Consider the following 14,521-nt stretch of genomic DNA (forward strand, 5'->3'; position numbering starts at 1 on the left):
TAGTTTTATTTCACTTGGGCATAATCATAAGGAGTGAGTTTCTGGTCCATATAGTAACTGTAATGTTTTGAAGAAACTGCCAAACCATGGCTCTACATTTCACCTTCCCTCCAGCTAAGTAAGAGAGTTCTAATTTCTCCACATCATGCCAATCTCCATCGGTCTTTTGATTGCAGCCATTAAATAAGTTCATGGTGATTTCTCACTGTGGTTTTAACTTCCATTTCAAAAGTGAGTATCAATGGTCATTTTCCCTTATGTTTTCTAGACAGATCTCCTCTGGAGAAGTGCCACTTACCCACTTTTAACTCAGCTCTCCTGTTACTATTAAAGTGCTATAAGCATGTTGCTGGTTCTTAATACCAATTTAATTATAGTTTCAACTCTTTTTCAATTTAGTGAACTTTGTAAAACAGTCCAAAATATGCTCTGGCTTGGTGAATATCTTTATGTACTTGAAAAATACAACCATTTTAAAATGCTACAATGAAACCCATCACTTTGTATGCTATCTTAAAGCTTTAAATCTGAGCAACAAAGAGGATATAGCTCTGAAGTGGACTACTGGGCTAAGCTATTCCATGCCCTGGGTCCAATCTCAGTACTGGGCAAAACAAAAACTATAGGAACAGCTGGGAAGCCAGTTAAAGTAGGGAATGCTTTACAAATGAACCATGCTATCTATAGTTTATGTCTTGGTTGACTTCAAAACATGGCTTTTTGTCACTGAAGGATATAATATCAATAGACATCCATTAAATAAAACTGTGACCACAATGTATAAGTCTTCCAGACGACTTCTAACTTTGTCTAAATGTTTCTTCAAAGTATCAAGAAATTATCCTAAAATCTTCAACTGCTACTCAATTTGACTATTTCTCCTGTCACTTCTATTAGTTTTTATTTTTATTTTGAGGCTTTTATTTGTGAATGGATCACATTTCAGAATATATTTGACATTTTTTCTCATTATGAAGCATTGTTCTGTCCTCAGTTTCCATCCTGAAGACTATTTTGTCTGATTTAAAGACAGTCTATTAAATGTGTTTACGGTAAATATTCTGTAGTCTTTTACCTCTAAGTCAACCACTTCTTCATACATAAGGGTAAAGTTTGCTTGTATTATTTTACCTAGTCTGACAATTTCTAACTTTTAACAGGAATATGTGGCCCTACAGTGTACAACAGTATAAACACTGGCCAAGTGTGGTTATTGGTATTTAATGAAAACAAAACTCAGAACAATTTAAATGAAATACCATAGCCATGTATAGTCACTGGATAGTTTGAAACAATACAAAGATAAAAATTCCCATGCAGGCAAGTTTGATTTAGAACTTTATATTTAATGCAATAAATTAGTAAGATTTAAGAAGCCCACCTTGCCATTGGTCTTACAGTGTTCTGTGTTTGTCCTGTTAGCCTTCTGTTTCACTTTGCCCACCTTTTCTTATTTTTCCTGAACTGAAAACATTTTACCACTATATCTTATCTCCACCACTGGCTCATTAACTCTCTCTCCCCATACACATCCCATAATGGTTTTCAAGAGCAAACAATTTTGCCTCTTAGGGACATTTGGCAAAGTCTCATCTACGGCTCTGTTTTTCCATGGTGGTGAAGAAGGTGCTACTGGCATCTAGTGGGCAGAGGCTAGAGATGCAGCTGAGCGTGCAACCATGGTTAGCGCCAATCCTCACAAGATGCCCACAATGCAAAGGTTCATAAATCCTGCTCGGCGCTTCACTAAATCCACCTCTACTTGCCAGCTTCCTTCAAGTAAGATTCTTGACGTGAGCACCTCACAGCAGTGCCATCCTATCTCATCCTTCCTACCTTGCTTTTCTTGTCCCATACTGTTGGCTGTGGTTCCCAGCATCTATCTAGTCAGATCTCTCTCTGAGCTCAGTTTTCATAATAAGAGGTAGATATTCTGTGACAATACAGGGAGTGGGATAAGCACAATCCTGGATATTAGAGATGCTAGCTTCTCAGTAGATGATATATAATTCCTAAGACAGAGGACTTAATTTAAAATGAAGGCACAGTAGAACACACCTAAAGAGAAGCAAAAGTACCCACATTGACACATGATCTGATATCTATTAACTTGTGCTGCAGCTGCCTCTGTTCTCCAAACACGACAAGGAGACCACAGCCTACTGGACTGGCTGGCAAAGTTTGACTCCAAAGAGAATGTCAGGAATCTTTTGACCTCTGATACATAATCCCGTTTATTTACCTGAATTTAATTGAAGACATCTGTAAGTGGTGCCACACAAAATGTAACTCAGTCTCAGAAATGTCAATAAAAATGTCTCTAAGGCAGAAGTACCACTAAACCTAGCAGGTAAGTATACATCAGCAGCAACACAGAGCCACACAAAATTAGAAATATAGTAGAAATACGCTGCCTGGCTTGACAAGTGATAAAAGTTCTTTTCCCATAAAGCTTAATGAGTGCTATTAGTCTTCAGGAATGAAAAAGGGTCAGCCCCACAGAGAGAAGTAACCGACTCTGCACACATGGTCCACTCAAGTGACAGCGTATCAGATTACTGACGTAATTACTATAACCTGACAATTTCATTAGATTCATGTGGCAGTTAAATGGCTAAAACTTACAACAAAGGGACCTGGCTCATTCATGGGACTTATTATGGGAAAAGTGAAGTTTAAACTCAGCTTTGTCAACTACAAGTCTCCCACATCTTACTGTCTCTACTAAAATTATTTTTCTGTTCCTAAAATTTGGAAGGTGACATACCTATCTCTGGCTAAAACATAAGCTTCATAGTAAAATTAAACATGCAGATGCTTCCAGCACCCTCCTGCCTTGGCTTTACTTTGCCTATCAGGCAGTGTGTAGTGAAAAGGAACTGACTGAGCTGTGAGCTACAGGAGATTTGGGGATGGCTGCCATTCAGCAAACCATCAGGCAGCAGCACTTGTGGTATTCCAAGCTAAAGGAAAATCAACAGAAACCCTCCTGGTATTTCCTACCAGAAAAAGGGTAGTGACCATCTTTAATTATTTTATCTCCTTATATCAATAAGTTTAATAATAAAATTGTTTTAAAAATCAAGTTGGCCAAGATACAACACAACTTCAAATCCCTGAGTGAATAAAAATAACAGAAAATGACAATCACTCAGTTTTGATCATGATATTCTTCCTTTATACTTTTCACCAAAGATGACAGATTCCATACACTCAGCCCCAATATTTAACCAGAGCAGTTAGAAAACTCTAAGCCATTTCTACAACTGATAGCATTCAAAGGTGCAAAAACAAAGCTTTCAATCTTAAGTAGGTTCAGTCAAGCTACACAAACAGTAAGCTTTATTTCCTGTCGCTTGAGCCCTGTCAAATTATGAATAAAAGACCTCTACCCCCAACCTCAGCCCCATCAAGTTTATTCAGTAATCTCTCCATCCACCCAGCCACCAACCCATTACCCAAAAACATTTATTAAAGTTGTGCCTACTATGTATGTACAATTTACTGCATTAAAAATAGTAACATGGGAAAATAAGGTCCTCTTCTCACTGAACTTAAATTAAATAGAAATTTACTCGTAAATCAGTGGTTTTCAACATGTGGGTCATGATCCCTTTGAGGGCTGACCGTCCCTTTCACAGGGGTCGCATATCAGATATCCTATGTATCAAATATTTACAATCCATAACAGTAGCAATATAAATATAAAGTATCAAAGAAATAATTTTATGGTTGGAGATCCCTACAACATGAAGAACTGTGTGAAAGGGTCACAGCATTAGGAAGGTGAGAACCACTGCTCCAAATGCTACTTGGTCAGTAATGTGGCCCTCTAACTCTACCCTCCTTACTAACACCCTCCACATGGAAGCAGCTCTACCTAACGCTACTGCTTTAAGCTGCATTTCTAACATTACTAATACACAATTACATTATCGTGTATCCCTTGCACCTACTTTATCAACTACTTAGAGCATTTAACACAATTTTGTGCAAAAGAAATAGAAAAGATAGTTTATCTATTCAAAGAGATTTAATATTTTAAATAAATCTTTTACTTTCTCCAAACTGCTTTAATTTTCAAAGATTTATTCATTTTTATGTGTACGAGTGTTTTGTGTGCGTGTATGTATGTGTACTTTATGCATGCCTGTGGCCCAAAAAGAACAGAAAGGGTATTTCATCCCCTGGAACTGGAGTTACAGGCTTGGGAGCACCATGCAAATGCTAAGAAACAAACCCAGGTTCTCTGTAAGAGCAGCAAGTGAGCCATCTCTCTAGGCCCTGAATTGCCTTTAACTATGTTTTTATATACAAATTCATATACATATTCTTTACATAGCCAAACAAAATTTTCTAGCCTTTTCTGGCTCATACTTCTCATTTCTATGATCAAAGGGTACTTCCTCAACTTCAGCAGATAAAAAATGAATATTGTCTCTAAGTTTCTTATTGTTTTTTGATTTCTACTTTATTATTTAAAATTTCCTGAACTATGCTCAGTGTTGGCCACAAATCACTTCATTTAATTATAATAACCTTGTAAGTGTCATCTCCATTGTCAGATTTGACGACTGCAGCCCAGAAGAATTAAATGACTCGCCCATGGCCACCCTTGTCCCTCTCACTCATAGCACAGCATCCTTCCACTGTTCTACTTCGTCTCGATTTTAAGACTGAACGTTTAGAAAATGTGGCCAAACCAGGTTAGTACAGGCTTCTCTGGTCTGGTTCATTTCCCCCTAGTGATAATTCAAACTAGTCATAGGCCATCACTCATCATTAAGAAGAATAATTTCAATAATTAAATGAAATCATTATTATAAAACCATTAAAAAAAGAACAACTCTCAGTGTATAAGGAGATCAGAGATGGTCTCATAAAGAACATAAGGCTATGGCGCATGCCTTTAATCCCAGCACTCAGGAGGCAGAGGCAGGTGGATCTCTGTGAGTTTGAGGCCGGCCTGGTCTATGACAATGGGAGTTCCCTGACAGCCAGAGCGTTCCACAGAGAAACTCTGTCTAGAAAAATAACAAACAAACAAACAAACAAATTAAGGCAGTGGCTCAGCTCTGAAAAAGGAAGAGTATGATCGGAGACTGGGACTGAGAATGGGGCTTTTAAAGTGAAACAACAGAAGCAAAGAGAAAGACAAACGTAAGACCAAAAAGAAAAAAAAAAACTAAGATTGAAGCAAAAAGAAAAGTCTATCTTAAAAGAAGATTAAAAAATATTACAGGATTTGAACAGCACAATTCTCTTCAGAAATCCATTGCCTTATCTAAAAGGATGGCTTGGGAAAGTTGATTGTTAGTTATCGTGTGGCTAGTAAGTAAAGATACATATCAAACACTGGCTTGGCTTCAAGGCCAGCCTCAAATCACAGTGCTCTGCTTCTTCTGTTCTGACTTTTCTAAGTCTTCATAATCATCTACAAGCTTTTTTGCAACTCACATGATTCTGGCTCTCTGAACATCTAGTAACTTTTTTTAATCTCACAATTTATCCCTGTCTGAGTTCCAAATGAGAACCAGGATGAAGACTAAGTGAGAAGTAAAGGAAGCACCAAGAACAATGCCTGTATCAAAACGAGTACTTAGTGCCAGGCAGGGTCCTCTGCGCCTCTGGTCTCTTATCCAGGTGAAGCTTCCTTGATGACAGCTCTTGCATACCCACCTCTGCTGAAGCATGACAGTGATTTAAACAGGGATGAAGCAACACAGGGATCATAAAAATAGAATCTAGGGCTGAATCCTCTCTATTTACTGAGAAAGAAAATGTACCTAAAGGGACAGTAACTAGTTACAAAGGTGAATAGCTCTTACCAAAAAAATGGCTATGTTCATCCCATTACTATAACTGAAAAAAATGTATTGCTTTAGAACAATCATTCCTAAATTACCAAATAAATGCCTGATGGAAGACCAAGCAGAGCTACTCTACTGACGATGCTAACGTGAAGATCTGAAAGCAATCTCTTACCTCCAATGGTGAGTCGACAAGGAATCTTGTGAACTGCAGAGTCCAGTTTGAACAGGATCAGTTTCATCCAGGAAAGAGGCAATAAGAAAGAACATACAAAGAAAAACATCATACAATTTTCCAGTAAGAGCATCTGAAGCCAAAGTCTGTACAAAGGTAATATTTTCCATAATGTATAACCCATCCAGAGCACAGACAGTTCAACTCAGCCCATAAAAAGTACTCAACTATTTGAATTAGTTTCCATAAACAACCCTAAATATTTGTGTGAAAGCAAATACAGGACAATTAGTCCTAAAATAGTTTCATTTTTAAGTTTTATCTCACAACCTCTGAACATAAAACAAACAAAAATAACCAGTAAGAAAGGAATCAACAATCTTTCTGATCCTAAATGTAGACCAAGGTTTGGTTAATGCCAAGAAAAGGTAGAAATGCAGAATTCAAGACCCAGCGGAGAGAGTGGCATCCCCACATTTTGGCACTTCTGCTGTCTTGTATACTCTTTCATCTCTCTTCATGCCATATTCCTTCTTTCAATTTTGTTCTATCTCTTTCTCCTATCTTCCTATTATCACAGGGAATACAAGTCATTTCTATTCTCTCTGGAAGAGCTAGGGATTTAGTAAGAACACTTGACCATCCTGGAGGAGGTCTGGGGTTTGAGCCCCAAAACAGAGAGGAAGGGGCTGAAATATATAATACCTGGGATTTCCTTCTACATCACTGGAAAAAGCTGTAGAGGTAAGTAATAGAAGTGAATAAAACAAACTTCATATTAAACCAATGAGTGTAAGAGATAAAGACAGAGGACTCCTTCATATATGTTAGCGCCACTCAATGCTTAGTTTTCTGGAAGAAACTTTCCTTGATACGGTTTTTAAAAAGTATCAGCTACACCCTCCCCAAACTATAAAATCTAATCCTAAAATAACACTGGGCATGTCAAAGCTACTAGTATAACCTAGGCTCTAGATTGCAAGATTCATTAAAATACAGAGACTATGAAATTTTTCCTTAATAACAAATAATTCTATTGTTAGAACTTTTCTGAAAGTACACGGTATACCAAAATGCTGTTTTCATAATGCTAGTATGGAACAATTATTTTTATAGTAATGCAAATTTTATGGTCTTGATGTCTTTTGCAATAGCTCAGACTAAGAAAATAAATACACCTCTTCCCCAAAGCAGAAAGTGCCAGTTGAGATACTAGACCATTTTAATAATGGGGAGCAAAAGGGAATAGCAAATTTTTATTTTTAAGACAGAACTCTGATATTATAAGGCTTCTATTCTTTATTCCTATATGTACATATGAATTGTGCTATATGCATATTTTGGCAATTTGTAAGCAACCCCACCCAAGTATAGTGCATCAACCAAGATAGCAGTCAGTTTAAATAACAAACAAGAACTATGTAAAGGCTGTCTAAGGAAGCTAATGTCTTCCTAAGGCCCAACAATTTACACACACACCCTAGCATGTGTATTTGTAACAAGTACAGTTAACATTAGTGATGCCAAGTTTTCAAAATAAGAAATCTGAAATGCTCATCATGGTTAAACTGCCAAAATATGAAACGTGTAAGTTTTCAACCTTAAAGCAGTAAAAACAGATTAATAAATCACAAGACACATACATACTATTCCTAGGACATGATAAAGATTTCAAAACTGTTTCCTCTCCATCGGTGCGAAGGTGAAGCTGGTTGCTTTGTTCCACTTCAGTCAGCTGTGAGTTCAGCAGTCTGGGATCTCATTGGCTCTACATACTCATCTGAGTCACTTAAATCATTGTGCCTCTTTTTAATCTGTAAACCAACTTCAACACACCACTCCCAAGCTGTGCCCATGAATGCCAAGTTCCAAAGACACTTACTTCTGTGATTTCAGGTCCAAATACGCTGAGTAATGCTGTAAGCTACAGCTGCCTAACCTCACCTTTGCCTTACCAGAATTACAAGGAATACGGACAAAGGACTCTTTGGACTCTCACATTTACAAAAAGTTTGACTTTCATTTAAGATAGTGTTTGCTAAGGTACATGATAAGGAACTTGTACTTGCTTAAATTTCATGCAAGCCCTATCAACACTGCACAGAGCATGATATACAGCTAAAATTTACGTTTTGTTTTCGTTCTTTTTGTTTCTTTTGTTTGTCTTTCAAAACAGGGTTTCTTGTCCCGGTCTTGTCCCTGGCTGTCCTGGAACTCACTCTTTAGACCAGGTTGGCCTCAGACTCACAGAAATCCACCTCTGCCTCCCCTAAGTGCTGGGATTAAAGATCTGTGCAACCACATCAGGTTTATGTTAATTTTTACAAGGAAAATTACTTCTAAATTTCTCCTAGAGAGGCTCCAAAAAATCATGAAAACCACAGATGAGAGAGCCTATCTCAGAACCACCTGCTAGAGTGTAAGGACCACACACCAACTGCTCCTCCACACACATGTAACACACATACAGAATTCAAACCACCTGCTGGAGTATGAGTGAGGACCACACACCAACTTCTACTATACACACATGCACACACACACAGAATTCAAACCACCTGCTAGAGTTTGAGGACCACACATCAACTGCTCCTACACACATGTAACACACATGTACACATACACAGAATTCAAACCACCTGCTGGAGTGTGAGGACCATACACCAACTGCTCCTACACACATGTACACACACATGTACACACACATGTACACATACACAGAATTCAAACCACCTGCTGGAGTGTGAATGAGGATCACACACCAACTGCTCCTCTACACGCATGTACAATCACACACAAAATTCAAATTAACCTTGAAAAATGAGATACCTTCCAAAACTCAGAAAAAAAATAGAGAATAAACAGAAAATACCACAAAACCTACAAATCAAAATTAGCATTTGTTATTATTTATTTTCTTAACGACTGACAGTCTGACTGGAGTAAGAAATCTCAATATAGTTTTTATTTGCATTTCTCTGATGGATAGTGAGGTTGGAACATTTTTTCATGTTAACTGGCCATTTGTATTTCTTTTCTCACAAATTGTCAGCTCCTCAGCCCATGTTTTGATTAGATTGTTTGTTTCCATATTGTTTAGAGGTTTTTTTGTATATTCTAGATATTAATTCTCTGTCAGATGGATATCTGACAAAGACTTCCTCCAACTCAATGAGCTGCCTCTTCACTCATTAACTTCTTCCGTTCCTGTACAGAAGCATTTTATCATGAGGTCCCATTTGTCAATTGATGGCCTTACTTCCAAGGCAACTAGGATCCTGTTCAGAAAGTCCTTACCTATGCCTCTATCTGGAAGTGTTTTCTCTATATTTTCTTCTAACACTTTTGGAGTTCCAAGTCTTACACTGAAGTCACTGACATTTGAAGTTAACTGTTGTGAAGGGTGAGAGGTAACACACTAATTTCTTTCTTCTATTAGGGATATCCAATTGCCAACAACACTGTTAACAAAGCTGTCATTTCTCCAATGTGCATTTTCGGATCTTTGTCAAAAATCAGACGATTTGAGCTTGTGCTGACGTATGTGGACCTTTTGTACTGTTCCACAGATGAACTTGACCTATTTTTGTGCCAGTAGCATGCTGCTTACTTACTATGCCTCTGTAATATAATTTGAAATCATCAGTATTCTTTTTCCTTAGGACTGCTTTGGCTATCTTTATGCTTCCAAATGAATTTGAAGATTTATTTTCCTATTTCTGTGAACAATGGCACTGGAATTTTGATGGGGATTGCATTGAATCTGTAGATTGCTTACAGCTACTTTCACTATTTTAATTCTTCTAACCAATGAACAGGAGGCCTTTCTGGTTCATAGTACCTTCTTCAGTTTCTTTCACCAACATTTTAAAGCTGTAGCGGTCTTTCTATGCTGGTAGGAATGAAAACTAGTCCAGTTTCTGTGGAAATTAGTATGGACATTTCTCAAAAAACTAAAATAAAGAGTCACACATGGTGGCACATGCCTTTAATCCTAGCACTTGGGAGGCAGGGGCTGGCAGATCTCTGGGTTCAAGGGTAGCCTGATGTACAAAGTTGAGTTCCAGGACAGTCAGGGCTACACAGAGAAACCCTGCCTAAAAGAAAAACAACAACAACAAACTCACAAGAAATACATCTATCACATTTATGTTAGGGATTCCAAAGAAACATATGGCAAAGACACTTATGTATCAGTATTTACTGCAATACTATTTTAAAGTTCATTTTTCTTATTTACTAGCTAGAATGTGCAAGACTCTGCCTTACTTACTGAGGCATCTTATACCATAAGGACAGAAACACACAGGAAATTAAAACGTTCCTATGATTTGGTGAATAAAGGAATCATGCTCTTCTACAAGCCAGGAAAAGAAATATGGAAGTTATTCTAAATGTAAATTTTTGAGCTGTTTCTAGAACAACTGTCATGTAAGAGTACAGAAATATATGCACCAATATTTATAAACCAACACAAATATTCTGTATTTGGACATACTTAGGGCAGAATTACTCTCTGGATATTTCCTTACTTTTTTAATTAAAAACTATAAAAAATCAACTACTTATAAATCATGCAAGCACTTGCCTAAAATTATTTGGCATACACAATGAACAGCAAAAACACAAGCATTCCCTGTTTAGACTAGGAATCATTATGTAGTGATGTTCACTTGATAAGTTCCTCAGATTTGATAAGAAGAGCGATCTGAACAGAAAGCCTGAAGACAAATGGCCCTCGCAACAAGAGTGAGTATTTCTATTGCATGAGTTTTGCACTCGCTAAAATGTGCTTAACTCATTATAGGTAAATATCTTAATGCTGGCTCAGAAAATTAAAAGCAGAGTTTATTTGTTATAGGAAGACAACTGTCAAGAGCTTTTGACATAATTAAAATTTTCCTTTTTCTTCCTGAGTAGTTTACAATTTGACAACTAATTTCTCTCTCCGGTGTTTCTGAAAACCTGTCAACTCTGAGGCTCATTCATTGGCCAGAGCTCCCTGGCCTTCAATACTGTGCCTTTCTTCAGACTCTGGCAAAACATTTTTCTAAACTGGAATAACAAACACAAAGTATGTGACTGACTTTAGTAACCTAATAGAGCTAATTTATCAAAAGGAAAGAACTAGTACAAGTCTAAGCAAGTTCGGCCACTAGTGGACACCCAGAGATGCCTAATTCTTCCTCCTTCTCCAGACCAAGGAAAGAAAAAAAATACACAAATAAAGCTTACAAATGGTGCTCTCTACATGTCTCATGTGCTATATAACAGGATGAGTCAAAATAGCATAAAAAATAAAGATCAAAATAACCTGTGATAAATCATACCCCCCAGAACAAATAAATTAATACTAAAACTCAAAACTAGGGCTGAGGGTTTAGCTAAAATCCATGAGGTCCTGGGTTCAATTCTCAACACTACAAGAAAATAAGTAATCAAAATAAAACATGTGACCTTTCAATTCAAATGAATACATTAATGTAAACGGAAAAACAAAACAACAAGAAATTAATTCTACTTGCCAATGCTGACTGAACTGACCAGAAGTCTCAATTATTTGCTCCTGACCTTACTGAGAAGGCCAGTAAGCTCCTGTCAAATGAGTAAGCAGCAGAGCAGATTGTTTTTAAGAAACAACTGAAGAGAGGAAAAAACAGTGGTTGCCAAGTTGTAAAGCACTGGGGAAGAAAACAGTGGTCTTGATACTTGTGACATCCCGATGACTCCTTCTAGTACAGATGTACGTCATCACCCATCCACAGCTTTACAGGGACGGTCTTATTTTACCCCTCACAATGAACACTGTTGCAGAACTCCCTCCTCCACGCTGCACAAGGAGGGAACTTAAAGTAAAAACAGCTGAAGGACTGGGACTCTCTTAAGCCACATGGGAAATGAGTGGAGGCTATGGTTTAGTCAGTGTTGTCAGAAAACTGAGCAGTTTACACCTTCCCTTGGTGTTCCTCAGCTCATCAATATGCTACCCCAAACAGATGGAATTATAACTGTTACCACCTCATGCCACCAAACAAGTTTTCACTGAACACATTTACTCTCAGACAACGTGGTTCATCAAGAATTACTATCAGGGGCTGGGAAGGTTCTTGCAGAGGACCCAGGTTCAATTCCCAGTACCCACATGGTGGTTCACAACCATGCACAACTCCAATTCAGAGGATCTGATACCCTCTTCTGACCTCCATGAGCACCAACGGCACACACATATACATTCAGGCCTGCAAAACACTCACATAAGATAAAATGAACAAATCTAAAAGGAAACAGAACTGGCTCCCACAAGTTGTCCTCTGAACTCCACTTAAACATCACAGTTCATGCACTACAATCTATCCTCTCCTCTCTCCCACCTGCCTCTAATAAATGAATAAATGTAATAAATTTAAAAACAGAATTATCATCCATTTCACACCAAACAAGCTATTTCATATCTTTCATTTCATTTCTTTCCTCAACTTTCAGAAAACAACAGAAGCCTGCAAACTCCTTGCAATAGTTTCTGTGCTTAGGTAAGTTACACCTAAGCAGATAGAGCTCAGGCACAAAGCTGTTTCAGAACTTCAGGCTCTCAATCAAAGTCCCTGAAGAAAACAATGATGGTTAACATGAGAAACAAAAAGTGCCTGGGTGCTAGTGAAATAGCTCATAGCTAAAGAGCATGTACTGCACTTGAAGACCAGAGTTCAAATTCTCAAAGCCCACATTACTCGGCTCACAAATGAATCCTCCTCCAGCTCCAGGGGATCCGAAACCTCTGGCCTCAGCTGGCACCGTGCTCACATAGCCACACAAAGGCACACACACATAATTTAAAACAGAATAAAAATTTTAAATTATTTTACCAAAGCATCTCTCAAGCGTCTTTTTCCATTTTCTAAATTACTACAATAAACCTGGTGACCTGGCTTTCCAGTTAATGACCAATATTTCTAAACTACCTTTATATTTGCCTTTTCTATAATAACACCTACTAACCTGCAAACTACTACTCCATTATGCTTGCTATTTAATGACGGCCTCTAGCCATTTCCAGTCCTCAGCTCATCAATATGCTAACCCAAACAGATGGAATTATAACTGTTACCACCTCATGCCACCAAACAAGTTTTCACTGAATACATTTACTCTCAGACAACGTGGTTCATCAAGAATTACTATCAGGGGCTCCGCAAAACCAAAGGATCTTTCATCTATTCGCTGGGTTGCTAACTGTACTGAAGCCTCTGAAACAGTACCTTATGTGTCTTAAATATACCAAAAAATTAAAAAGGGAATAAATTTGAATACTAGACAAACTAATACAAGTACTAAAAGTAAGAACAGGAGAGGTGACAGAGACCAGCAACTCTGTGGGAAAGACAATGGTGAGGGCAGGGGATGCTGAAATACAGCAAGAACAAAATAATATTCCCGAGGTCACACAAAAGCCAGTATAAAAGACAAGTTCTGCTAAGAATTCTGTTTGAGAACAGACAATAACATAATACACTGTGGAAAGGTTGTCATTTTAAATTTTCTGAGAATGTGGAAAAAATTTCTTTGGAAAATTTATTTCAATACTTCCTTCACTGGTATTAGTTATTGTATATTAATTATTTAGGCCAACTTCAGCCCTCCAATATGGTAGTCCCATGATCTGATATGAAAAGTACTAGCCGGGCGGTGGTGGCGTACGCCTTTAATCCCAGCACTCGGGAGGCAGAGGCAGGCGGATCTCTGAGTTCGAAGCCAGCCTGGTCTATAAGAGCTAGTTCCAGGACAGGCTCTAGAAACTATAGGGAAACCCTGTCTCAAAAAACCAAAAAAAAAAAAAAAAAAAAAAAAAAGAAGAAGAAGAAAAGTACTTAACTTTTCTACATGTTGCCCTGCACTAACCACTTATGTTTCTTTGGACAAATTTTTGTAATTCTCTATTATATAAGAAAAGTTTGGCTGGGCAGTGGTGGTGCACACCTTTACTCCTAGCACTCGGGAGGCAGAGGCAGGTGGATCTCTGTGAGTCCCAGCCTGGTCTACAGAGTTCCAAGCTAGCCAGGGCTGTTACTCTATCTCAAAAAACAAAAAAGGAAGCCTGGCGGTGGTGGCGCACACCTTTAATCCCAGCACTCGGGAGGCAGAGGCAGGCAGATCTCTAGAAACTACAGGGAAACCCTGTCTCGAAAAACCAAAAAAAAAAAAAGGAAAGGGGGGGAAAAGGAGGAGGAGGAGGGAAGGAGGGAGGGAGGGAGGGAGGGAGGGAAGGAGGAAGAAAGGAAGAAAGAAATGTTATATAAAGATCCTCTAAGAAAGAAAGAAAGAAAGAAAGAAAGAAAGAAATGTTACATAAAGATCCTCTAAGAAAGAAAGAAAGAAAGAAAGAAAGAAAGAAATGTTATATAAAGATCCTCTAATCACTAATGTTATATGTGATGCTGACTTGTAATCTGAGACAACATTCAGGAAATTTTAAGCAACAGAAACTGAGAAACTGTAAGCAAAAATTTCCCCTGAACTAGCCTGAACTCCCCTTCCTCGT

At 38.0% G+C, this 14,521-nt stretch overlaps 1 protein-coding gene across 6 annotated transcripts in view; it reads right to left on the reverse strand.

Annotated features, from left to right (window-relative positions):
* Ate1 (arginyltransferase 1) overlaps positions 1 to 14,521 on the reverse strand; it is a 132,075-nt gene that overhangs the window by 83,466 nt on the left and 34,088 nt on the right. For all 6 annotated transcript variants that reach the window (XM_038344614.1, XM_038344629.1, XM_038344622.1 and 3 more), the window contains one exon: positions 5,986 to 6,018. In XM_038344614.1, coding sequence (XP_038200542.1) covers positions 5,986 to 6,018 — 33 coding nt within the window. The remainder of the gene's footprint in view (positions 1 to 5,985; positions 6,019 to 14,521) is intronic.

Source organism: Arvicola amphibius, chromosome 1 (genome assembly GCF_903992535.2).
Source record: "Arvicola amphibius chromosome 1, mArvAmp1.2, whole genome shotgun sequence".
NCBI lineage: Eukaryota > Metazoa > Chordata > Mammalia > Rodentia > Cricetidae > Arvicola > Arvicola amphibius.